The 27,950-nt window shown below is 44.3% G+C and overlaps 1 protein-coding gene across 2 annotated transcripts; it reads right to left on the bottom strand.

Moving 5' to 3' along the window:
* On the bottom strand, window positions 1-27,406 carry LAMTOR5 (late endosomal/lysosomal adaptor, MAPK and MTOR activator 5). Of its 2 annotated transcripts, none has more exons than XM_030218992.1 (4): window positions 27,288-27,406; window positions 16,075-16,136; window positions 3,698-3,815; window positions 1-616 (listed from the first exon to the last, which is right to left on the bottom strand). In XM_030218992.1, exons 1-4 carry the CDS (start codon window positions 27,320-27,322, stop codon window positions 556-558), a joined length of 276 nt encoding a protein of 91 aa, XP_030074852.1. In that variant the 5' UTR covers window positions 27,323-27,406; the 3' UTR covers window positions 1-555. The 2 variants fall into 2 exon arrangements, with proteins under 2 accessions (XP_030074852.1, XP_030074853.1); XM_030218993.1 differs by lacking the exon at window positions 27,288-27,406 and adding an exon at window positions 19,481-19,533.
* Window positions 27,407-27,950: the final 544 nt, after the last annotated feature.

Here is a 27,950-nt window from a genome sequence, read left to right as displayed (position 1 = left end):
TTATTTCAAACTTACTGAATGACAATCCAGATTATTTTATTTGCATAAATACAACTCCAGCTGCTCCTGAAATCCAAGCACTAACAGTTTTTCTTGAAAGGAACAACATTTCACTCCAAAGTACAGGACAATATGGAAGGCAAACACAAAAGCAGCTCAAACCTACACATTGTTCCTAACTCATTTTAACAGGCATCTGAAAGGCAGCTACATGGTAGCTGAGTCAATCCATCCATTTGGAGGCCCAATGACTTTCATTCCATTGGACCGATTACCTTCAAAGTTGATGTAAAGGTCAACCATGATCCTGGAGCTCATCCTAATTAAAATGGTTTGAACCTGAGAAAGTTAAGATAATTTTCAATAGGGTAGATTGAAAGTGCTTCAAAAATCTGTGTATGCACAATTTTGACTACCTTGATAAGCTGTTTTGCTAGAGAAGCACTAATACACATCTTCAGCCTTTTAAAGCGTATTGTATAAGCACTTTCTTATCGATCAGAAAACACTGGAGGAAGAACCCCAAGGTCTACATTTGGGGAAAGCAGAATTCTGTCATGATGCCATCTTGTGAACAGCCACAGTAATGCCATCATGTTTTTGGATCATAATGTTCCTATAAAGAAAAAACAAAAGGAGATTTATGCTTTTCATAACAAACATTCCAGAATAATCAGTCTGCAAAATCCATACCCTGAGCTCACTTCATGTAGTAAAGATTATCACAGAAAAACATCCTGGCTTCACTTCATTCTCCACTAGGAATTTGGTAAAAGCAATTAGCTTAGCGGGGTTTAAAAAAAAGGTTTGGATAACTTCCTAAAAGTCCATAAGCCATTATTAAGATGGGTTTGGGGAAAATCCACTGCTTATTTCTAGGATAAGTAGCATAAAATGGCTTGTTTTGGGATCTTGAAAACACAACCACAATGGTGGAAAGAACAACAATGTCCCAAGAACGGTCACAGAAGTAGAAGAGTGGGAACAGATTCAGGCTCTTCAAAAAAAAAAAAAAAAAAAACAGACCAAAGGCGTCCAATGTAGATATAAAATATTTATTGAGGGATGGCTCAACACGGTATCATGTTTCAGCACTGAAAGTGCCTTCTTCAGGAGTCTTGGTAAACGTGTTAAAGCAATCCTTATGAATAAATATCTTCAGAAGTAAACCTTTACAAAGTTGTGGTCACACAGATGCCTTTGGTCTGTTTTTTTGAAGAGCCTGATTCTGTTCCCACTCTTCTTCTGCTCTTGTTTTGGGATCTTGCCAGGTGCTTGTAACCTGGACTAGCCACTGTTGGAAACAGGATGCTGTGCTTGATGGACCTTCTGTCTGTCCCAGTATGGCAACGCTTATGTTCCTCTCCTAAAATTATGGGGCCTATGTATAAACATGTCATTAAATCTGGCGAGTTGAATTTATCTAGTGCCTCCTCCTTGGAACCAGCCCCTCCTTAAGTCCAGGAGGGAATATTGCTCCTCTCCACCCACTGGTCACAAAACCTGGGCCTATTTGAAGGAATCTACTGTGCAGAACACCTCATCTTCAGATTTGGGTGTTCAAAGGTCACCTGTTTTGCTTCCTGTGAAATTTCCTGATTCTTTCACCCAACCAGTAGGAAGTGCAAAATCTGTTATTTTTATAATGGACATTTGGAATGTTGTTACTCATAATGATGGCATTCCAAGAGGCACTGTTCCCCCGTTGTGTGACTTCTCCATGGCATCAGTTGGTAAATTAGATGAAATCGATAGGCAAAGTGGAATTCTGTATTAGATTAGTCAAGTTATAACTCTTAATTTAACTGGGTATCCTCTATTAAGGATAGCCTGATGCTTCATATGTATTTGGAATATATGGTAAAAATACTCATTCTAGGAATTTAGGATTGCTAAATTTTTCAATTACTCATCTCCTTTCCCCAGCGATTTTGCTTTGGCAATATTTTTCTGATATACTAAAGCTCTCTATTGCTCGAGAGATTGGTATCTGAAAGTTATATTATCTTGTCTAGGAATATCCTGAAAACTGATAGAATAGAGGAAGGCCTCATATTTTAGAAAAAGCTGAGAGCACTGATCTCACAGCTTTCTTGGAAACTTCTCAATATACTTTTCCTAATACGGCAAGCTTTCTGGTTTCATTTATTTCTAAAAAAGATAAAAATGATGTCCTGAAAGCTTATTTTCAATATAAGGAATATAATATAAGGAGTGGAGGAGCAGCCTAGTGGCTAGAGTACCAGTCTTGCAATCCACAGGTGGCCGGTTCAAATCCCACTGCTGCTCCTTGTGATCTTGGGAAAGTCATTTAACCCTCCATTGCCTCACGTACAAACTTAGATTGTGAGCCCTCTTGGGACAGAGAAAACAAGTGTACTTGAATGTAACTCACCTTGAGCTACTACTGAAAAAGGTGTGAGGAAAATGGAAATAAAAAAAAAAGGAAGTACCTTTTTGTGTCCAAAGACTTTAGCTTTTCCCAGAAGTGACATGTTCAATTCAGTGGGTGCTACTTTTTTATGATTCTCTTACAGACGTTTGATTACCTATTCTGGGAATGACTTTCTTTTCTTTGAACCCACCCAACTGGAGGTATTTATTGATGATACAAGGAAAGTTGACTAGTTGATCAAATTTTTATTAGTCTGTTATTATTCTGGAATAATCTAATTTGTCTTAAAAAGGTAGGGTGGATTTAGGTAATAAGTATAGATTAGGAGTTCTAAAGGATTTTCTCTTTTTTTTTTCTTCTATATATGGTATAATTTCTTTCTTCTAGATATCCTGTCTCTCCAATAATGGAGGTTGTTTGTTTATGTTAGTATTACCTTGACTATTTGGCTGTACGCTAGGTATGGGAACAGCTTTTCAATTATTTTTTTAAACTTATTTTCTGTAATCATGAAACAATTTAAAATTTAAAAAATATTATTTTTTTTTTCTTTGAGGGGACAGTTTGGGATCCAGTTTCCTTTGTACTTTCTATTCAATCAAAACCTGGCTGAGATTTGGTGCAAGGAACTTGCAGCTATATGAGATTTTTTCCCTCTTTTCTATGTGTCCTTCCAATAGAATTCCATCCAGAACCCCACAACATAGGCTCTAAATGCAGCCCATATTTGTCACCTTTACACATTAACTGTGACACCAAATACAGTCTCTGTGGCATTTTCAGCCGGCTCAGGGAGTGGATGAACTGAGAAGCACCAAACCCAGGTCCCACAGTAGCCACTGAGCCGCCAGGCCAGCCCCAAAAGATTCTGGCTTCTAATCCTACCTGTCTCTCTTTAAAGTCAGGACAAGTGCCAGAAAATTCCCAAGGCTCTCCTGTCATTATTTTGTATTATATATTTTTGTATTATTATGTCTTATTTGTGAATAAACAAAGAAAACTTTGACCAGGAAAAGGAAAAAAATAAAAAATTTCAGGAAGTTAAAAATATACCATAATCTATAAAACAATTCCACCTAATTAGCCAACAATTCCACTTAATTAGCCCACAAGTAGAAGGGGATCAAGTCGTCTTGATCCACTGCTCTATCTCCTGTCATTTTAACTTTGAATTTTACAAGCAGGAGAAAATTATTGAGTTGCCTCTGTAATACTGTAGATGGCTTGTATCTTAAAATATCAAATCTATTAACAAGTGACCTTATTGACAGGTGACATACCATTTCCTAATATGATGCTTACCCACTGTCACATTCCAGACAGACAACAGGAACATCAGTAGAGTCAGCGGTTAATTTGGCAGCCTGCTGAGCAAGAACTGAGATCACACCAGCATGTTCGTCCGATAGGCTCCCACGACCTACAACACAAAGATTTACCAAGATCGCGCCAGTATTTTGGCTCCCAGAAGCATTGTATTTACCGAGATCAACTTATGTTCATTCAAAAGGGGCCCAAGACCTGAGATACCGTGATATGAAAAAAAAAAAAAAAAAAAGTTTCCTCTCCCTTTATGATTTCTCCTATTATTGTATATATATGTCACACTGAACGATTCCTGATCTTTACACAAAAAGGTAATATTAGACAAAGGGAACCTGAGTAAACACAACACAGTTTTTAAATTATTGCTTCATTTATTTAAGGAAGAAAGTTATCCAACATCTATATCACCCATATGAAAAAGTAACTGCTCCCTAAACTTAATAACTGGCTGCACCACCTTTACCAGCAATATTGCAACCAGTCTTTTACATCACTGCTGAGGAATTTTAGCTCACTCTTCTTTGCAGAACTGCTTTAATTCAGACACATTCATAGGTTTTTATGCGTATGTGGTATAAATTTTGGTTTATAGAGGAAATATGTTATTCAGAGAGGCACTGTACTGAGCAAAGAGTTTTTCTGGGAGTATATATTTTGTCTTCCTACCTATATGCTTCACAGTTCAAACGCTGTAACCAATTTTTATTGTTGTGTAACTTCTATCCTTCCTTTTGTTTCATGTCATGGATATTTTGTCCTCCCGTGTATTGTTGTTTTTTTGCGATGTATGGGCCCTGTTTACTAAGCCGTGTTAGCATTTTTTACGCACATTAACCGTGTATGCACCTATAATATCACTATAGGCGCCTACACGGTTAGCAGGCGCACTAATTGTAGGTGCGTTAAAAACGCTAATGCACCTTAGTAAACAGGGCCCTATAGTTTTTATTATGAAAATTACCATGTTTTTATTTTGTAAACTGCCTCAATAATTGCTGAAAGGTGGTATATCAAATTTTACAAAGAAAAAAAATCCTTGCTCCAAAATAACAGTCAGCACTTGTAGAGTCAAATGTTTTACTGGCACAGTAATTTGCAGTAAAAACTGCCAGCTTTGTCATTTTTGAAAAAGGATTTTTTTTTCTTTGGCTGTTCTCAAGTGACTGGACTACGAATGACCCCTGACACAGGCATATACACAACGAAAAAAAAAAAATCCACTTTCTGACTGTCCTACTCTTGAATGTACTTGTATACTTTTTTTTTTTTTTGCTGTTCTTGTTTCTGTACCCTTGGACCCTCTCTTTTGTTATCTGCTTTATGCCAGACATAATGGGATCTGTGTTGTCTAAAGAGTCTCACTTTTGACTTGTATGTCCAAATAACATTATCCCAAAAAGATTGGGGACCACTGAGGTGCATTTTTGCAAATGTGAGACAAGTACTGATGTTACAACAGCAGTGGTTTCCACCTTGCTACTCTCCCATGAATCCCATTTTTGCCTAGTCTCTTTCTTATTGTGGAGTCATGAACGCTGATTTTAGTTGAGACCTGATGTTCTTCTGGGAAGTTTTGCAACTTCCCAGATGAGTTGTTGCTGCACCCCATGAGAAATTTTGTTTGGCCAGTCACTCCTGGGAAGATTCATCACTGTTCCAATTCTCCATTTGGAGATAATGGCTCTCATTGTGGTTCAGTGGAGTCCCAGAGCTTTAGAAATGGCTTTGTAACCCTTTCCAGATTGATACATTGCAATAACTTTTTTTTTCTCATCTATTCTGGAATTTCCATTGATTGTGGCATAATGTTTTTGTAGAAACTTTGTGGTGACTACTTCACTCTCATGGTAGGATTGAATATGCGGAAGTGTATTGTCAAAGCACTTGAAAATGAGCCCAATAGTGAGGTTTAGATTCAACAGGGCTGGCTGTAATCAAGCCTGGCAGTGTCCAATCACCTAAATCCAATTATCAATTAAATTTGTCAATAGGGTGAATAAGTAACTGAGGGGGCAGTTACTTTTCACATGGGCGATATGCGTGTTGGATAGATTTTTTTCCTTCAATAAAGTATTAGTTTAAAAACTGTGCTAGGTGTTTACTCAGATTCCCTTTGTCTAATATTACATTTTATTTTTAAGATCAGAAATTAGGGGATAGAACTCCTCTCATATGAGGACAGGCTAAAGAGGTTAAGGCTCTTCAGCTTGGAAAAGAGACAGCTGAGGAGAGATATGATCAAGGTCTACAAAATCCTGAGTGGTGTAGAACGAGTAGAAGTGAATCGATTTTACTTTTTGAAAAAGTACAAAGACTAGGGGACACTCAATGAAGTTACATGGAGATACTTTTAAAACAAATAGAGGGAAATATTTTCTTTACTCAATGAATAGTTAATCTTTGGAACTCACTGCCACAGTAACAGCAGTCAGTGTACCTGGGTTTAAAAAGGGTTTGGACAAGTTCCTGGAGGAAAAAGTTCATACTCTGATATCGAGATAGACATTATTATTATTTATTGCATTTGTATCCCACATTTTCTCACCTCTTTGCGGGCTCAGTGTGGCTTACAATAAGATATGAATAATGGAAATACATTTGTTACAACTTGGTTATGGGTTACATTGTACAAGTTATGTGAAACCATCGAAGTATCATTAAGAATATAACAATGGGACATCAACATTGAAACGTTGGAAAGAGACAATGGGAAGCTTAAAGGGCAGTATTAAGACACAGAGACATATGGTGTACATAGTCCTGTGAGTAAATGTATGAGTGATGTGGAATTACGGGGGATGAGGGTTAGAAGTGGATGTATGATGCATTGATAATCAGTGAGTGTGGACTCTATGTGTTTTGGCTCTTGCCATAAATTGTTTCAAACAGATGGGTCTTCAAACATTGTTCAAACAGATGGGGAAGCCACTGCTTGCCCTGGGATTGGTAGCAAGGAATCTTGCTACTATTTGGGTTTCTGTAGTACAGAAAAGAGAGGGAGCAAAGTACAAACAAAGGACCAATCAGCAAAAAACAGTACCAGGAGCCTTAAAAATAGGGACACAGTTTCTTTAATCATACGCCTTTATGGAACAATCTTTGAAAATGACCCAAAATTAAAGGAGTGTTTCTACTTTACTATATGTGCGGAGGAATATATACCATCGCTGCACATAACTTCCAATACTTCTGTTGAGTTAATTTACATCGCTGCACACTGTTCCTGCTACCTTTGTGGCGCCGAAACAAGGCCTGTGTCGGGTCATTTTCAAAGACTGTTCCAAAAAGGCGTGTGATTAAAGAAACTGTGTGCCTATTTTAAGGCTCCTGGGACTATTTGGGTTTCTGCCAGGTACTTGTAACCTGGATTGGCCACAGGATACCTGAGCTAGATGGATCATTGGTCTGACCCAGTATGGCTACTCTTATGTTATGTAGTACATGGTATTCAAACCCCAAGAATCCTACTTGTGTTAAAAATATGAATTGTAGTTCTACAGATTCTATTAGTGCCCTCCTTATCTAATTAGAATTGTTTAACATGGTCTAATATTATAAAACTTCTCAGACTGACCCAGTATGTTCCAGCATAATGTTATGACTATGTAGGTTAAAACTCACCAAACGGTAGCTGAACACAAGAGTCCCAAGTAATGAATGCAAAACACCAAAAAAGTGGAAAATGGAAGGCGGCGCAACAAACAGGGATACTTCAAAAATGCTGTGTTGAACTTTAATACTGTTACACACACTATTTTCTTGTTCTGAGGTTTAACACTATTATTTTTGTTATTTCATAGTGCCCTCTGAGTTATTTGTGGATCGTTTCAACTCATACGATCACTATACAACTTTGTATTTGTTATCCACCGACTGGGCAAATGCCTTTGACGGTACTATGTAAGCCATATTGAGCCTGCAAATAGGTGGGAAAATGTGGGGTACAAATGCAACAAATAAACTAAGTGCCCTTTTTTGTGCACGGTCTTTTTAAAGGTATGTTTATTCATATTTTTTAAAGTCTTGTTGTGCACTTTTCCATTCCTTTTATTGTTTAATATTTTCATTATGTATTTTTACTTACACAGAACATGTTATATCCCTTTTTTTTTAGCTGTTCAGTTTTACATAGGACTATATCTACGAAAGGTCAGTTTCTTCTTTTTTACATTAACTGTTCCATTGCCTCTCTCATACACATTCAAGGGAAAATTAGGTTCTTACCTTGGAAATTTCTTTCCTTTAGTCACAGCAGATGAATCCATTAACTGATGGGGTTGTATCCGCCTACCAGCAGGTGGAGATAGAGAGCACTGAAAAACCACAGTGACCTTGGACGGCTAGCCCCCTTCTGCCTTCAGTAAATGAAACTTCCAAACAGGGGCGTAGCCATGGGTGGGCCTGGACAGGCCCAGGCCCAGCCACTTTCCCTCCAGGCCCACCCATCCACTTCCTTGCTAACTGACTCTCTCGCTGTCTTTTCTCCTGCGGCTCCGCCGGGTACGGCTGTCCGGGAGGCAGCATTCAGCGTAGCCTGCCTGTCCTTAATTCTTCTCTCCAGGCTCCACTTCGCTGCATCGCTCCCTGCATTCTTCTCGCCTGTCACGCAGTGCTGCCTGCGCTCCCCCCTACCACGTCCATCTGGTCCTAACAGGAAGTGCATCAGAGAGGACTGGATGGACGCGGCAAAGGGGAGCGCAGCTGCCTGTGTGAATGGCAGCGCTGCGTGACAGGCGAGCAGAAGAATGCAGGGAGCGATGGAGCGAAGTGGAGCCTGGGGAGAAGAATTAAGGGCAGGCAGGATTTGCACGTGTGCAAAAATTGAGCACGCACAGGATAGAGCCAGTGGCTGACAGCTGTGGCTCGCAGACACTGCCACTGGCCACCCAAGAGGTAAGGTTCTTCGGCAGGGAGGAAGTCTTAAGCTGGCGGGACTTGGAGGATCCCTGCCAGCACAGGTATTTTGTTTACTTTGGAGGGGGGGCACAGGTAGGGGGAGGAGTGGAGATGAAATTTTTGGCCCACCCAATTTGGCCTTGGGCCCACCCTAAATCGGCTGTCTGGCTACGCCACTGCTTCCAAAGCAGAGTGAGAAAGAAAGGTAAAATAATGTAAACTTTCCTCACAGTGAACAAACGCCCCAGAACCGGAGCAATAACCAACAAAGGAGGGGCATTCTTGACCTCCTGCAACAGAACTGCATGTAGAAACTCTGAGAACTGATCTTCAACTCCTCCTGATACGATACGATATCTGCATGAAGGATCTGAACCAAAAAAACAAAGTCAGAGAGGGAGGGATCATGGATTCATCTGCTGCGACTAAAGGAAAGAAAATTACCAAGGTAAGAACCTAATTTTCCCTTCCTTGTCATCAACAGCAGATGAATCCATTAACTGATGGGATGTACAAAAGCACTCCCTAGTAGGGGAGGAGGAGGAGTGGCCTAGTGGTTAGGGTGGTGGACTTTGGTCCTGGGGAACTGAGGAACTGAGTTCGACTCCCGGCACAGGCAGCTCCTTGTGACTCTGGGCAAGTCACTTAACCCTCCATTGCCTGCCGCATTGAGCCTGCCATGAGTGGGAAAGCGCGGGGTACAAATGTAACAAAAAAAAAAAACAGGCTACTCCGCGAGCAAGCACCTGCGCCCCAAAATGCGCGTCCTGCTTCTCTGCCACATCCAGCCTGTAATGCCGTACAAACGAGAGCTGAGAAGCCCAAGCAGCTGCACGACATATCTCTTGAAGAGAAAGGACACCCGTTTCAGCCCACGAGGAGGAAATCACTCTCGTGGAATGCGCTTTGAACGCTTCAGGCGGCGACCATCCTGAAAAAATGACTTCCCTGAGCCAACGGGCTATAGTGGCCTTAGACGCGGAACACCCACGACGAGGACCTGTCAACAATACAAAAAGGTAATCAAAAGTCCTGAAGTCATTTGACATCTGAAGATACTGCAACAGGACCCTGCGGACATCCAAAAGACGCAATTGCCCAAAGGAATCCGGAAAGTCCTCCCTCGAGAAGGAGGGTAGAAAAATGGGCTGGTTCAGGTGAAACGCTATAACCACCTTAGGCAGGAAGGAAGGCACTGTACGTACCGTTACCCCAGACTCCGAGAACTGCAGAAGAGGATCTCGACAGGAAAGCACCTGGAGCTCAGATTCGCGTCTAGCCGATGTCATGGCCACCAAAAAGACTGTCTTGAGAGTCACATCCTTCTCAGAAGCTCGCCTAAGCGGCTCAAAGGGCAAACGCTGAAGAGCCTGCAGCACCAGCCCCAGGTTCCAGGCCGGACACAGTGACCGCACAGGAGGACGGAGCCTGAAGCGCCCCTCTGATAAATCGGACAATGTCTGGATGAGCAGCAAGGGACAAGCCAGAGACTTTCCCTTGGAGCATGCCAACGCTGCCACTTGAACCCGAAGGAATTGTAAGCCAAGCCTTTTTGTAAGCTGTCCTGCAAAAAGTCCAGGACCGACAAGACTGTAGCCCGCGCGGGTGTGACCTCTTTGGAAGCACACCACGCCTCAAACTTGCACCAGATCCGAGCATAAGCTGCAGAGGTAGACCGCTTGTGGGCCTGCAAGAGAGTGGAGATGACCTTGTTAGAGTAGCCCTTGTCTCTCAATTGCGCCCTCTCAAGAGCCAGGCCGTAAGACCAAATCAGCAGGGATCCTCCATAGTCACTGGCCCCTGAACCAACAGGTTCAGCACCAGAGGCAACGGAAGTGGAGCCTCCACCAGCATCCGACGAAGGTCCGCGTACCTTGGACGCCTTGGCCAATCCGGAGCGACAAGGATCACCAATGCTTGGTGCAGTCGAATCCTCAGAAGGACTCGCCTTATCCAGGGCCAAGGAGGGAACACATATAGGAGGCCGGAGGGCCAGGGTTGAGCCAAAGCATCCAACCCCGCCGAGCGAGGATCTCTCCTTCTGCTGAAAAAGCGAGGGACTCTGGCGTTTGCACTTGACACCATTAGATGCAAACCGGGAGTCCCCCATTTGGCACAAATCTGAAGAAAAACTTCTTCTCCCAGTTCCGATTCCGCCGGGTCGATTTGATGTCTGCTAAGGAAATCGGCTTGCACGTTGCTCTGATCTGCTATGTGAGCTGTGGACAGCAAAACCAAGTGGAGCTCGGCCCAGTGGAAAATCTGAGCAGCCTCCTTGGCCAGGGCCCTGCACTGAGTGCCGCCCTGATGATTGATGTATGCCACTGCTGTCGTGTTGTCCGACAGCACCCGGACAGGAAGCCCCTTCAGAGTCTTGTGGAAGGCCAGCAGAGCCTGAAATATCGCTCTCAGTTCCAAGCGATTGATGGACCATCCCACTTCCACGGGTGTCCACTGACCCTGAGCATAGCTTCCCTGGCAATGAGCTCCCTAGCCTGAAAGGCTGGCATCCGTTATCACCAGGCACCAAGAAGGAAGCGCGAGCAGCATTCCATGTCGGAGAGCCACCAATCCACACTGTGCCGGGCCGCACGGAGCCACGTTAGTCTGCGTGGTACTCCTGGGAGATCGTAGACCATTGCTGAAGCAGAGCAATCTACAGCGGTCTCATGTGAGCTCTCGCTCAGGGAACCACCTCCATGGTGGCCGTCACTGACCCCAGGAGCTGAACAAAGTCCCAAGCCGAGGCATCCGCAGGAGCAGACGGACCTGATTCTGAAGCTTGCACCGCCTGTGGTCGGGGAGAAAGACGAACCCCGAGGCCGTGTCGAACCGGACCCCCAAATACTCAAGAGACAGAGGGGGTCAGGTGACTTTTGGGCAAATTGATCACCCAGCCCAGAGACGGAAGAACAGTTATAGCTCTGGTTGTGGCGAGTCGGCTCTCGTCTGCTAAATCCGCCCTGATGAGCCAGTCGTCGAGATACGGATGAACTCTGATACCCTCTCGCCTGAGAAAGGCAGCTACCACCACCACCACCTTGGAAAAGGTATGGGGAGCTGTGGCTAGGCCGAAAGGCAAGGCCCGAAACTGGAAAGGTTGGCCCAAAACCGCAAACCGGAGAAACTGCTGATGCAGAGGCCAAATAGGAATATGCAAATAAGCTTCCTTGAGGTTCAGAGACATGAGAAACTCTCCTGGCTGTACCGCCGCAATGATGGAGCGCAGGGTTTCCATGCGAAAGCGTCGCACTCTTAGGGCCTCGTTGACTCTTCGTAAGTCGAGGATCGGTCTGAAATACCCGCCTTTCCGAGGGACCACAAAATAAATGGAGTAGCGACCGCAGCCGTATTTGGCGGGAGGCACCGGCATCACTGCTCCGAGGTGTAGCAAGGTCTCCTCTACCGCCGCCCGTTTGATGGCAGTGCCGCATCAAGACTCCAAAAAAGCGTCTCTCACCGGGGCACCGAATTCCAATCGATAGCCTTCTCTGATCAGGTCCAGGACCCACTGATCTGAAGTAATCTTGGTCCACTCCTCGATGAAAAGAGAAAGACGACCCCCTACTGCAGGAATCGACGAGTGGACCGGCGTCCCATCATTGTGGAAGACGCCCCTGAACTCCTGGCCGTTGACCGGCCACTGCGGAACGTTTGTCCGAGTGAAAGGAGTTCCTCTGCTGAAAACGGGCACATTGAGAAAACCCAGCAGAGCGCCCCGGGTGAAACCTGCGAGCATCGCGGAAACGTGGCCTGGAAGAGGAGGGAAAAACAGGACTTTTGGAAGAAGGCCGCAGCCTATCCTCAGGTAACCATTGGGATTTAGAGTCCCCTAGGTCTTTAACAATCTTCTCCAATTCCTCCCCAAATATCAGAAGGCCCTGAAAGGGAAGCCTCACCAGCCGCTGCTTAGAGGCCATGTCAGCCGCCCAATGCCGCAGTCAAAGAAGGCGGCAGCCAGCAACCGCCACAGACATCTGCATAGCCGAAGCTCGGACCAGGTCATAAAGGGCATCAGCCAAAAATGACAGAGCAGACTCCATACGCGGGCCAACCTCAGAGAGGGAACACGCACCACCCTCGGGCTGATCAACCACCTGCTGTAACCAGGAAAGACAGGCACGGGTTGCATAGGACCAGCAAATAGCCACCCTTAAGGAAAGGCCCGAGATTTCAAAGGACCGCTTCAACGCGGATTCTAGCCGCCGGCCCTGCATGTCTTTCAAAGCGACCCCTCCCTCCACCAGGAGAGTGGTCTTTTTAGTCACAGCCATGACCAACGCATCCACTTTAGGCATCCGAAAAGGGGCCAAGTGATCCTCACTCAGAGGGTAAAGCTGACTCATAGCCCTGGCTACCTTCAAAGGCCCATCAAGGACAGACCATTGAGCAGAAATAAGCTCTTGGATGGAGTCATGCACAGGAAAAGCCCGAGAAGGCTTCTTGGTACTAGCCATCCTAGGATAAACAGAGGAGGCATCGCCCTCGGCCGGATCTTCAATAGAAAGGGCCTGCAAGGCGTCAGAAATGAGCACTAGCAGCCCTTCGCGGTGGAAAATCCGCACCGCTTTAGGATCATCTAAATCCTGTGGCAAACAGGAACCCTCATCTGGATCATCCGTCCATGAGGGCCTACCAGACTCCTCAGACTCCCCACAGCCTGACCAGAGGGGGGGAAAAGGGAGAGGCGCCACCCTCAGACGGGGAATGTTCGCTATGTTTAGCGTCAGTCCAATGTTCGGGGGAAGAAGGAAACTCAGGAGCCAACAATGGACTATCAAAACCTGGAGGGAATCCAGCCCGAAACGCGGTGTCAGACGCCTCCGGCAGAGTCCTTTTTAACATAAAGGCCTTATGCATGAGCAGCAAAAATTCAGGGGAGAAAAACTCACTCGGGTCCTCCGTCCCCGAATTAGGAGAAGCGCAGGAAGGAGCTCCTTTAGCAGCCTCAGAACGAGACGTCCCCCTGCACTCAGACTCCTCCGCAACCGCGAAGGCCGAGTCACGAAACCTTCCAAAATGGCACCCACTGCCAGCTCCATCGAGCGGGAAGAATCGCCGCTCGCCATGCCCTTACTAGCAGGAGTGACTAAGGAGCACGTACTGCAAAGCCCCGCTGCCGACCTGCGTTTACCACAGCGGGAGCAGCGCTTAACGCCTTCAGCAGCCATCATCCAACCGGACGGAAATATAGAAATAAAATGGCGGTTTCACGCCAAAACTTACCCCACATAGAACGCTGTCCGCGGGAACCTCCCCGGAGGAGCTGGACACCACTCTCACCTCAGAAGACCGAGTCAACGAGCTCCGGTCAAGCTGCACAGAACCAGAATCTCTGGAGAAAGCCTCAGAACAGCCACGCAGTAAAAGCGTGCTTTTTGTTTTCCACACTGTGAGGAAAGTTGGAGGCAGGAAGCAAACGAGGGACAGGGAACAAAACCAAGTATGCCTTCAAAGTGGGCACCACCAGCCACAACACCCCCGCTCTACTGGCAAAGCATAGGATCCACCCTAGGCAGAATTCCAGGAGCTGATCAAGCGACATCCACACCTGCTGGGAGATAAGAGATATACTGAAGGCAGAAGGGGACTAGCTGTCCAAGGTCACTGTGGTTTTTCAGTGCTCTCTATCTCCACCTGCTGGTAAGCGGATAGAACCCCATCAGTTAATGGATTCATCTGCTGTTGTTGACAAGGAAGTATATTTGTTATTCATAATTTTATTATTCTACATTATTTTATACATATGTTTTCTCATTGCTTACTGGTCATTTTTCCCATTATTATTTATTTATTATTCATTCATTTTTTAGAGAAATGTATATTCATGTTTTTTAAATGTTTAAAGTCTCAAAGCAAATGTTACTTACATTAATTTGCGCTCAAGGTTTTATTTATGTAGGATTTTATTATTTTATATTTATCTTGCAGACTCATGAGGCAGGCACTTAGGGTCAGATTCTATATAAGGCACCTAAAAAATCAACGCGGAACTAAGCGTACTCTATAAGATTTAGGATTGGTTTATAGAATACGCCTAGTCAATACTGTAGCATGCAAATCTATGCGTGCCCATTTACATCACTAAAAACCTGGAGTAAATCTGCACATGTAGATTTGGGCGCACTGACCCATATTCTGTAATTACGTGCAGAAATTTTGGAATGCCCACAAACAGGCCCCTTTTAAACTACAAGCATTTTTTTTGAATTGTGCGCTTTAAAATTTAGGAGCAGTTCTTTATAGAATACGCTTTGCGATTTCTGCGCATAAATTGTGATAACTGCCACTTAGTGCTCATTATTACTTATTAAGTGCTGTTAAACGCTGACTGGCTTGTTATGCCAATTAAGTTACTTGGGTTTTCCACATGGAAATCTAGGCGCCATATATAGAATGTGCTCCTTAGTGCTGAAACACAGTGCTGTGTCGAGTCTTTCATGTAACGGCAAGAGCCTTATGTAACAGCAATACAAGTTCTTTTCATGTAATCTTTCTATCATATATGTATTAAAGTTCAATATATCATTTTTGAAGTATCCCCTGTTTGTTGAGCCTTTGTTTTCCACTTTTTTTGGTGGTTAAAAATCACCACCAAGCATTCAGCTGTACAATAAAAGGGCCCATAACTGCTGCCAGTCAATCAAGATCCTGGACATTTTTAAAGCACATAAGATTTATGGTCCTTTGTGATTTGCTTCTGTCTGTATTAACCTGTTGGTCAATCAATTTTTGTTCATGTATACATAAAAAAAAAAGATCTAGCCCAATTCTCTTTGTAATAATGAACCTCCAATACTGGCCAAAAGAATGAAAGGCATTTTAAGTAACATTAACCCTTATTCAATAAATATTTTTTTTTGCTATGCTGACAAAAAGTATTTTGTGAATTAAGTTCCTCATTACAATGGTTGGTCATGCAATGTAAAAACAATAATCTATACAGTTTTTTCAGATACTTGTAAATACACTTTCATCTGTAAAGTTGGTAATATCAATGGTGGCCATACAACAGTTTGTTGTCAGTCACATAAAGACCTTTTTTGGTGGGAGGGGAAGGCAGCTTCCAGCTCAATTAGAATCAAAGCCGATATCCAGCACTATAAATCTTTAAAATTCACTTCTACCCAGAATTTTCCCTCTATTTTATACTCCCTTCACAGCTCACCTAGGCCAGTCCTCATAGCAACAGCACTCAGCCAGAGACCCTGCACTAGAATTCCTTACAGCACCCTGCAATCATGGGCCCTGAATCCAGCCTCTAGGTATGATCCATGTCTCTGCAGCATCCCAGGAAGCAGACAACCTGATTTGGGAATCAAATCCAGGTCCTCTGCACAGCCATTGAGTTAGCCCCGGAAAAAGGTTGTTGATTTCACTTTGAGTGTTCTACAATCCTATCAGATTATACCCTTCTCTCTATATCAGGTGACATTATCTTACGGTCTCTCACTCACAGCCCAGATTCAGCCCCTGAGAATCAGTGCATAAAACACCAACGATAGAAGGATTCTTCATTCTGCAGGAGACAAGAAAAGAAACGGGGAAATACCTAAAAGTAAGAATGTCAAAAACTCATAGGTACAAAAAAATTGCAGGAGGCTTTGTTGCTATATTCATTAGGGATGTGTACCAGGCAAATAATTATGATTTGTTTTCAGTCTGTTTGGGCTTTTTTCCAATTTTCAGACTTTTTTTTTTTTTTTTTTACAGTTTTACAAATTTAAAAAAAAAAAAAAGAAGTTAACATTCCTTAATTGATTTAACCTATAGTAATTCACATATTAACTCGTGTTAAAACTGATTTAGCAAGCATTACTTTTTTAAGGCACGTTAAATTGAAAGCACACTAACAAGCAAATATTACTAGTTTTCATAGAACATTATCAAAGAAGGACTACAAAAGTTTAAATCTCTATTCAAGCCAGTTGAGTCTTCAAGATAACCCTAATGAATATGCATGAGATATACTACTGTATCAGGTTATTATGCATTTGCATAGTGTTAATAATAATCCTATAATGTAGAAACTAAAAGAAAAGTATTGATTCCCATCATCCTTTTCTACACCAAGGGTTCAATCTTGATTTGACTGCACTTTTTGTCCTTTAGATTGTAAGCTCCTTTGAGAAGGGACTGTCCTTCTTTGTTAATTGTACAGCACTGTGCAACCCTGGTAGCGCTTTAGAAATGTTAAATAGTAGTAGTAGTAGTAGGTTCACAACTCAGTCCGAAGAATACACCAAGCCAGTCAGGTTTTCAGGACACCCACAATGAATGTGCATGAGATGGAGGTAGTACATGCAAATTTCTCTCATGCATATTCATTACAGATATCCTAAAAACATGACTGGCTGAGTGTATCCCGAGGACTGAGTTAAAACCCCCTGCTCTATACCCATTAAAAGCATGTTTTAGAATCAGTTAATGTACTGGCCTCTATTATCTCCATTTCAGGCCTTGTAGTTTTCCTCTGATTCTTATAAGACCAGCATTTATTCCAACATCAATGTCCTCCTCCATATGTTAGTATCAAACTTTCTAACAATTCAGTCTTTCCATGGTCATCAAATTTCGTGTTTTAACCGTGGCCATTCCATGCATGTTATTTCAATACTTTTCTTGAAACTTCGATATACTCATACTATAGCTATTAATATATATACTATTATAACTACACGTTAACCCTAGGATGCCCCCCATTGACGTGGTACCACTAGGTCATAGTTCCACTATCTCTTCACTTTTTACAATGAGGGTCCTCTATGCTTAATCCACTACTGTGAAGTTCATTACTATTTTACTTTCATTACTTGTTTCACAGGAGGGCATTCCAGGCATCCACCACCCTTTCCAAAAAAAAAAAAAAAGATCCCTGACCTTGTTCCTGAGTTTACTCTGTGGAGCATCTTATGACCTATAGTACTGTTCGGGTACCCTATATACTCAAATATAATCCCATCCAAATAAAAATCAAGATAACACACCCAGGGGAAAAATGTTAACTTGAATATCTCTCTATATAAAACGCACCTCCAACGTTCTAATGAAGCCTCTGTTAGCCAACATTCTAAAGTGAAGGGGGTGAGATCGCATTGTCTGCCCCGCCCACGCGTCAAACGTGATGACGTCGAGGGCGGAGCAATGACACTCAACCAATCGCAACGCTCGGCAGCGAAGCGTCAGGGAAGGAGGCGGCGCTCCCGACGTCTAGCCTTCCCTTCGCTGTGTTCCGCCTTCTTCTGACGTCAAGGATGACGTCAAAAGAAGGCGGAACACAGCGAAGGGAAACCTAGACGTCGGGAGCGCCGCCTCCTTCCCTGACGCTTCGCTGCCGTAACCGGCACGGAGGTAAATTTGAAAACAAGAAAAAAAAAAAAAAAACAACCATGTTGGGGGGAGAGAAGAGGGTGGCCACTAAAGAACAACAATGGGAGCGGGAGGGCAGGGGAGAAACGACAGCATGGATGCGAAGGGGGGGGGGGGGGGGGGGGGGGGGGAAGAAGAGGGCGGCCCAGGCTGGGACATGGGAGAGAGAGGAGCATGGATGCAAGGGGGGGTCATGAAAGGGAGACAGGGGACTTGCTGCAAAAGGATGAATGGAGGCGGCAGGGGACAGAGGAGCATGGATGGGCATGGATTGGGATGGCAGGGCTCAGGAAGAGAGGGCAATTGCTGGAAAAGGATGAATGGAGGGGGCAGGGGACAGAGGAGCATGGATGGGCATGATTGGGAGGGCAGGACTCAGGGAGAGAGGGAAATTGCTGGATAGGGATGAATAGAGGGGACAGATGGGCATGGATGGAAATGGATTGCAGGGCAGGCCTCAGGGAGAGAGGGCAATTGCTGGATAGGGAAAAATGGAGGGGCCAGGTGACAGAGGCGCATGGATGGGCATGGATTGGAAGGGCAGGACTCAGGGAGAGGGGAATTGCTGGAAAGGGATGAATGGAGGGGACAGATGGGCATGGATGGATATGGATTGCAGAGCAGGCCTCAGGCAGAGAGGGGAAATGCTGGATAGGGAAAAATGGAGGGGCCAGGTGACAGATGAGCATAGATGGGCATGGATTGGAAGGGCAGGACTCAGGGAGAGGGGAATTGCTGGATAGGGATGAATGGAGGGGACAGATGGGCATGGATGGATATGGATTGCAGGGCAGGCCTCAGGCAGAGAGGGAAAATGCTGGATAGGGATGAATGGAGGGGGCAGGGGACAGAGGAGCATGGATGGGCACACACACACACACTCTCTATCACACTGTGTCTCACATACACACTTGCACACACTCTCTCACAAACACACTCTCTCTCTCACACACTCACACTTTCACTCTGACTCTCACAGTCACTCTCACAGTCACTCTCCCAAACATACACACTCCGAGGAAAACCTTGCTAGCGCCCGTTTCATTTGTGTCTGAAACGGGCCTTTTTTACTAGTATGAATATAAACCAAGGGTTTATATTCCAGCATGCCTCACCTTCTCTCCCTCCCCTACGGCATCTGGGAATTCCTCCCCTTCTCCTGAGGTATCCGGGCATCCCTCCCTCCCTCCCCCATAGTATATAGTTTTCTTCTCTTTGCCTCCTCTTCTGGGTCAGCCGACGCAAAAAAGGATCACCGTCGACCAGTGTGAGGCCTTGAGCATCTGCACATCCTCACTGAGGAGGGGGAGAAGCTCAAATTTAAACTGAGATACAATTTTGTAGTTTTTTTTTTTTTTTTGGGGGGGGGAATATTTTTTGGGTTATATTCGTGGTATTTAAATGTCTCTATAATATCCCCTCCATCTCTCCTAGGTTTATAAATATAATGTCATATGATTTTTGTAATAGATCTATACTATTTCACTTACCTACCTTTAAACTATCTACAGCGCATGCACAAGTTCAGTTTTGGAGGGCTACAAACACGTCAGATTTTCAGGTCATCCCTAATGAATCCGCATGAGTTAGAGCTGCATATAATGAAGGTAGCATACAAACAAACCTAGATCATGCATATTTATTATGGATATCCTAAAAATCTGGGAATATAGGCCAGGGGAAAGGCTACCAGATTTAGGCAGGGTCTGCACCTAAACCTAAAAGATAAAAATTAAAACCTATTTATGTATACTCTAGAGGAAGGGAAAGATGGGAATATAAAAGAGAGATTAAAATTCTTCAACGGTATGAATCAAGCAAAGAAGAAATACTTTCTTGTCTCGAACAAACGGTCACCATTTGAAGTTCTATGAGGTAGAACTTCAAGGTTAAACAGACTATAAACGCCAAAATTAAATTAAAACACCAGACAATACTTCTTCATGGAAAGGCTGGTGGACAAAAGGAATGGACTCTCAATGGATGTAGTGGAGAAAAATTGGTAGCAGAACTCAAAAAAGTATAGAAAAAGCACAGAGAGCTGCTAGTGGCAAGGCAGTGAAGGGAAGTTTAAGGTTTAGCAGGGGTCTGTGGCATTCCTCTGGGATCAAGATGAAGCAGAATAGATGGGTCACATTCTTCTTGTCTCATGACACACTCGCTGACAGTGGCAGGAACACAGTCAGGAAACTCCAATTTGCAAATTATCCACCTGTGGTAGCATGGGTGGCAGCCAGGCTTTGGGAGCCTTAACAAACATAGCCAAACAGGGGTAAAATAAACAGAAAAGGTCTATTACTGTATTCAGATCTACAGAAGCCTGTTGCTTCACAGGCTTAATATTATGCCAATACGTCTATTGCAAATCAATAGGAAAAGTCTTACTAGAGCTGGCTTCTAGTGAAGCCCAAACACAGTGTACAGAAGTTCCAAAGCACTCATGGATAAAACCTAGGCCTGGTTCCAGATGGACACCCTGTCTTCACTAATGAATCAAGGCAATCCTCCTACTATACATTTGCAGTTTTTTTTTAACTTATAGATTGTGGAGACCTAAGCTTGAGGCTGCTCCTCTCTTCCCAGTTATTTCCCTTCCTAGGACTGCAGCCAACTTGAAACATACTTGGGAGGATTCCTTCCTTGAGGCCTCCTTCTTCTACTTCCACTCTAAAGGTTTAACTCCTCCCTGCCTGAGCCCCAGCCTCCTGGTTAGGCAGGCTAACATATTCTTAATGTGGCATGGTGAGGGGAGTGCTCCTAAGGGGAACTAGGGTTTGCTTAGATACTTCCTCACACCGTCCTTCATGCCCTCTACGGTAGAGGGAGCGAGGTGATAAAGCCAAAACTAAGGGTGGAAAATGAGAGCACAAACCAAATGTGGCTAGGTTCTGTCCAATGAACTACTGACTAAGACCATTTCACTATATTTGGTCCAGTCTAACAGACTGAAAGAACAACTGATGCTAGCGTCACTGTTTCAAAAGACATTTCGAAATCAGAAGATTTTCAGCTCTCTATTCTTTGTGCTTGGAATTAAAATATGGAACTCTCTACCCATTGCCATCAGAACAGAAAACAGCTACCGTAGCTTCAGGAAGAGGCTAAAAACCTTTCTCTTCCCAAAGACTGCTTCATAACAATCCATTGACTTCTACCTCCTAGTATCATCCATTATCCTTTCGTATAATATTTTTGGTCTTGTGCATTACATCAATGGATCCTAAGGAGCTTAGCCGAGATTGGGTGGCAGAGCCGGTGGTGGAAGGCGGGGATAGTACTGGGCAGACTTATACGGTCAGTGCCAGAACCGGTGGTGGGAGGCGGGGATAGTGCTGGGCAGACTTACACGGTCTGTGCCCTGAAAAGGACAGGTACAAATCAAGGTATGGTATACACAAAAAGTAGCACATTTTACTATGTTACTATAAGGCCATGGGAACCTACAAGGCTGTCCAGCAATAGTCTCTTTATCAGCTATTTATATTACTACAAAGTTATAGTAAGGAGGTGGGGGCAAACTGGGTGTTGGATCAAGTAAGGTATTCTGTACAATCATCTATACAGAATGGCAGAGAACCAACAAAGAGGAAAATAAAAATGAACATCAATAAGCAGTAATATCCTACAAGTGGTTGAGCTTCTATGGCTGCCAGCTAGGACATATCCTTGAAGGAGAAATTATGCTTACCTGTCAATTTATTTTCTTTAGACCTTCCAAAACAGTCTAGGACCTTTGGGTTCTGTGCATCAACCAGCAGATGGAAAAAGAGACTAAAGACTTTTGAACTCTACCTTCTAAGTGCACTGTGCAGCCTGTTTTCAGTATTCCGAATGAGAAATCAATGGAGATTAGCATTTTTTCCTCATCAACTTGTAGAATTAATAAAATGTTTAAATATTTATGCTAAACCTTGAAAATCATGAGAAGATAATCTTATATTTATTAACTTGGAATGAAAACTGTCACAGTATCAACACAGATATCTTAACTACTGTAGCCAAACTTGGGAGAGCCTCTGGACTGCTCAGGTAGGACCAAAAGAAAGAAAATTAACAGGTATCTTCCTTAAGATCCTTACTATACTAGTACAGGACCTGTGGAACATAGCAAAGCAATTCTTAAGAAGGATTTCGCTCTGACATTCCTATTCATATCACTTCGGCCTCAAACACAGCCTCCACTCATGCGCTGGCATTAAGTCTAAGAAAGCGTGATTTTTGGGTGCCGCCATGTCAGCTGCCCTGACCTCTTGCGCCAGTCTCGTAAGATTGCTATTAGAGGTCATGGCAGCCATTTTGAGAGTAGACCAAGCACAGGCAGGAGCAACTGGGGATCACACCTGCCCTGACTACACCCATAGTCCGCTAGGGATAGTAAGATAAGCCAAAGGGGGCACCTATAGGTGGGCAGGGTGGAAAGGCAACTCCTGTCTGGAGGAGAGGGGAGGGGAGAGAGACAAACAAGACAAAGCACATATTTTCAGTTTCAACCAAAAGCACACAGTCAGTTTTGGCCCAAACTGAAGCCATGGTGGTAGCCTTTTGACCCAAACCAAAACCGGGCAGAAAAAGGATTCTGGATCAGTTTTGGCACTGTAACAGAAACTCAGCTGGCCTCTACCTCAAATGATTATTTAAGGTTTCCAACTTCCTAACCAGCACTCATTTAGTTCTGGTAGAAGAGGGTAAAGCTTATCTGCCCACTCTATGGCTGGATTCCAGAATCTCCCACTCTGCTGAGATAACAGACTGCAATTATGGATGGAAGAAAAACATGGAAGATTTCCTGGTACCTACAAAACTTATGGGATACGCTGATGCCAGAATCTTTTGAAATCTTAAAGCACATCTGCGGTGCAGATTGCACAGTTTGGTGCTAACACCTGGGAGCGCTTCTCTCTTGAGAAGACAAATAAAAATTGGATTATCTCTGTCCTCCCCTGGAAGTTCTCCTTCTTCTAGCTGCTCTGGTAAGGTGTCTGTTTTAGTTCTGAGTAATCCTCCATGGTCCAAGACTGCAACTGAATTCACTGAAGAGAATACCAATCAATCAGCATATGGAAACAACTCATTCTTGATGCAGGAAGTGCCCTTGCCTCCAAAGAAAGCGAAGGAAGGCCTTCCGAACGTTGGGTTCACTACGAGTGCTTCATGAGAAACGCCTTATAAAGAAATCATATAATTCTGGGGAATAGGGCAACTCTGGTTCTATAGAATGGCCAAAATCTCCAGAAACTGCTGATTCCACCTTAGCATTTTAGGTTGCTCTTACCCATAGCCTGAATGGTGGGCTCTTCATCCAGGAATACTGCACATACCAAAGATATAGAATAGCTCTGTGACAAAATAATATTTAACCATCTCTCTGACCTCATGTGCAACTTTCTTTAAGTTAGTCACCTTACTTTCTAACTACTCTTACTCTCTTATCTATCTATATGTTCCATCTTTGCTTATACCCTACACTGTCAATTAAAATGTTGTACTGCGCATTATGTTGACATTGTAAGTAGTATACTATTGCTCATGTTTGATTTATTCTTATTGTACACCGCCTTTGAGTGTATTCCTTCAAAAAGGCAGTAAATAAATCATGATTAAGAATAGCAGCCTTTCTTGCAGTTTCTACACAATAACCATGAGACTGGACAGAGAAATAACCTCTCCAGTTCTACTTTTGCCTCAATGGGGCTCCCTCCCCCACCCCACAATCCAGGAGGTTGGCTGTGATAAGAAAAACATAGTAACATAGTAGATGACGGCAGAAAAAGACCTGCACGGTCCATCCAGTCTGCCCAAGAAGAAAAATTCATATGTGCTACTTTTTTTATTTGTACTGTCCTCTTCAGTGCACAGACCGTATAAGTCTGGCCAGCCCTATCCCCGCCTCCCAACCACCAACCCCGCCTCCCAACCACCAGCTCTGGCACAGACCGTATAAGTCTGCCCAGCACTATCCCTGCCTCCCACCACCGGCTCTGGCACAGACCGTATAAGTCTGCCCAGCACTAGTCCCGCCGCCCAACCACCAGCCCCAGCACAGACCGTATAAGTCTGCCCAGCACTAGCCCCGCCTCCCAACCACCAGCTCTGCCACCCATTCTAGGCTAAGCTCCTGAGGATCCCTTTATGTTTATCCCACGCATGTTTGAATTCCGTTACCGTTTTCATCTCCACCACCTCCCGCGGGAGGGCATTCCAAGCATCCACCACCCTCGCCGTGAAAAAAATACTTCCTGACATTCTTCTTGAGTCTGCCCCCCTTCAATCTCATTTCATGCCCTCTCGTTCTACCGCCTTCCCATCTCCGGAAAAGGTTTGTTTGTGGATTAATACCTTTCAAATATTTGAACGTCTGTATCATATCACCCCTGTTCCTCCTTTCCTCCAGGGTATACATGTTCAGGTCCGCAAGTCTCTCCTCATACGTCTTGTAACGCAAATCCCATACCATCCTTGTAGCTTTTCTTTGCACCGCTTCAATTCTTTTTACATCCTTAGCAAGATACGGCCTCCAAAACGGAACACAATACTCCAGGTGGGGCCTCACCAACGACTTGTACAGGGGCATCAACACCTCTTTTCTTCTGCTGGTCACACCCCTCTCTATACAGCCTAGTAACCTTCTAGCTACGGTCACCGCCTTGTCACACTGTTTCATCGCCTTCAGATCCTCAGATACTATCACCCCAAGATCCCTCTCCCCATCCGTACCTAGCAGACTCTCACCGCCTAACACATACGCCTCTCTTGGATTTCTACTCCCTAAGTGCATCACTTTGCATTTCTTCGCATTGAATTTTAATTGCCAAACCTTAGACCATTCTTCTAGCTTTTTCAGATCCTTTTTCATGTTTTCCACTCCCTCCGGGGTGTCCACTGTGTTACAAATCTTACTATCATCCGCAAATAGGCAAACTTTACCTTCTAACCCTTCAGCAATGTCACTCACAAATATATTGAACAGAATCGGCCCCAGCACCGATCCCTGAGGCACTCCACTACTCACCTTTCCCTCCTCCGAGCAAACTCCATTCACCACCACCCTCTGGCACCTATCCGTCAACCAGTTCCTAATCCAGTTCACCACTTTGGGTCCTATCTTCAGCCCATCCAGTTTGTTTAAGAGCCTCCTGTGGGGAACCGTGTCAAAAGCCTTGCTGAAATCTAAGTAGATTACACGTCTATAGCACGTCCACGGTTCAATTCTCTGGTCACCCAATCAAAGAATTCAATGAGATTCGTTTGGCACGTTTTCCCTTTGGTAAAACCATGTTGTCTCGGATCTTGCAACTCATTTTCTTCCAGGAAATTCACTATCCTTTCCTTCAGCATCGCTTCCATTACTTTTCCAATAATCAAAGTGAGGCTTACCGGCCTGTAGTTTCCAGCTTCTTCCCTATCACCACTTTTGTGAAGAGGGACCACCTCCGCCGTTCTCCAATCCCTCGGAACCTCTCCCATTTCTAAGGATTTATTAAACAAATCTTTAAGAGGACCCGCCAGAACCTCTCTGAGCTCCCTCAATATCCTGGGGTGGATCCCATCCGGTCCCATGGCTTTGTCCACCTTTAGTTTTTCTAGTTGTTGATACACACTCTCTTCCGTGAACGGTGCTATATCCACTCCATTCTCAAATGAACTTTTGCCAGTCCATCGTGGTCCTTCTCCCGGATTTTCTTCAGTAAAAACAGAACAAAAGTATCTATTTAGCAAATTTGCCTTTTCTTCATCATTATCTACATAGCGGTTTGCAGTATCTTTCAGTCTCACAATTCCTTTTTTAGTCATTCTCCTTTCACTAATATACCTGAAGAAATTTTTGTCACCCCTCCTTACCTTTCTAGCCATTTGTTCTTCCGCTTTCGCCAGACGTACCTCTCTCTTGGCTTCTTTCAGTTTCCTCCGGTATTCCTCCCCGTGTTCCTCGTCTTGAGTTTTTTTGTATTTCTTTTTTGTATTTCTGAAAACAGTTTCAACTTGGCCCCTGCAACTGCGGAAGTGCTTCACATGCTGTGCCAATGCCTTTATGCTCACTGTATCTGTGCCTTTCCTCAGGCACATTGGCCGCAACAAAACTCTTGGCTCAGGCCCACCCAATTAAGGTACCACACTCCTCTCTCTTCCTCTCCTCCACCAGTGGCCCGGTATCTGTTCCCCGTCTTTGAATGCCCTCCCCGGTGTATCTTAGAGGCATCCTCAGTGGCTGCAATTCATTTTTGCTGCCTACATTGGCCACACTGGCTTCCCTCTGCCACATCCTGTCCTTGCTGACATCACTTAAAATCTTTGTTTCCTCACTGGTGGGATGCAACAGAGGGAAGCCTGCGGGACTAGTGCAGGCAGCAAAAATTAATCACTACAGCCACCAGGGACTGCCTCTAAGGTACACTGGGAGAAGAGATGGTGAAGGGGTTCAGAGAGAGAGAGAAGAGGAGTTGCCGTTCCTTGGGAAGAGAGCCGAAGAGATGTGGGGGTGAGGAAGAGATGTGGGGGTGGGAGGGCGAGGAAGAGATGTTGGATGTGTGGGATGGGGTCTGAGGGGAAGGTAAAAAACAAAAACCTGTATTTTATACATTTATGGGTGGAGGGAGAAAGCCCATCCAAGTTAACTCTAGGCCCACCCAAAATACTAGGTCCAGCAGAGACCACAAGTCTTTGGACTGTCTTTATCTGCGTGTTGATGAACACAATCCACAGGTCCTGGGCCGATCTAGTACGGATGCTAAGGAAAGTGTGATACAAATAGACAGACTTGGTGAAAGAACTAGTCTTATCTGCTATACTATGTTTTCCTATCAGCCCCTTCGCTAAGAAACTACTGAGAAACTACTGAACAGAACCAGTCCTCTCTCCATCTAATCCCTGAGGAACCTTCTGTTTAATAATAATATAACAATAATGACTTAGATAGCCATTTTCATTCGTAGTTTACAATTGAGGAATAATACATCCATACCTCTGAGGCTGAAAGGACAGTCTTATAAAGCAAGAAAAGGGATTTTGTACCTACTACTACTTATTTCTATAGCGCTCTAGCACGTAGCTGCGGGTGGGGAAAGGGTTTGCACTTATGGTGCGGCTATAAAACAGACGCGGAGGGGGAATACAACTTGACATAACACAGGAGATGTGCAACGGGTGAAGAAAATCCTGAGCTAATGAAAACAAGAAATGAGAAAATCAACACCGAATTCACCCAGAGTCAGAGCTGTAAAACGTTCGAACAGTTGCCAAGCTATGAGCAAGCGTTAAAGAATATCCCTCTTGCCCCAGGACCAAAGACGAAGCCCACACTCACGTCTCCTCCAGGTGCTGTTCCAACGCCGACTCCATCCCGACTAAGCCTCAGATGCCTGCCTGTGCCTGCCCTGGCTGCCCGCTCTCACTTCCGGCCCCCGGGGTTCCACTGTCAAGTCAACAGTCGCCCTACGCCGACCCCACCCCCCACGCGTTCCATTACTTTTTCCGTTTCCGGGTAAGAGTGATGTTGCGTTGCCAAGTATACTTCCGAGATGCATAATCGAACTTTTGCTGACTTTTCCCTTTTTTATTCAAGTGGCATTAAGTTTGGAGGGAATTGGCGGGTTTGTTTGTTTTTTAATGTGTGGGGAGAAACATTTCGCACTCCCGGCATTGCCACCTGTAGGCGCTAACAGGCTCTCACAGGTTTATAAACATACCGTAAAATGGTTCCAGGGCTTTATTTTCTTTAACATTTTTTCCGTCATTGTATTGACGGCGACATAGTAATACTCGGCAGACAGAGATCAGCATCGTCTATAGTCTGCCTAGCAAGGTGGCTAGAGTCGAACCTGCTGCTGCTCTGTAGAACATGAAGGTTAACTCTGTGCCTATGTTTAGGTCAGTACCTGCTGCTCCATGCAGGTTGTATCCCTCTGTGTCATTAGTTTTCCTTCGATCCCTTCGTTTAAAAAAGGTTTTGACAAGTTCCTGGAGGAAA

This window comes from Microcaecilia unicolor, chromosome 11 (assembly GCF_901765095.1).
Source record: "Microcaecilia unicolor chromosome 11, aMicUni1.1, whole genome shotgun sequence".
In the NCBI taxonomy this organism is placed as follows: Eukaryota; Metazoa; Chordata; class Amphibia; order Gymnophiona; family Siphonopidae; genus Microcaecilia; species Microcaecilia unicolor.
This window is presented reverse-complemented; position numbering and strand designations above follow the sequence as displayed.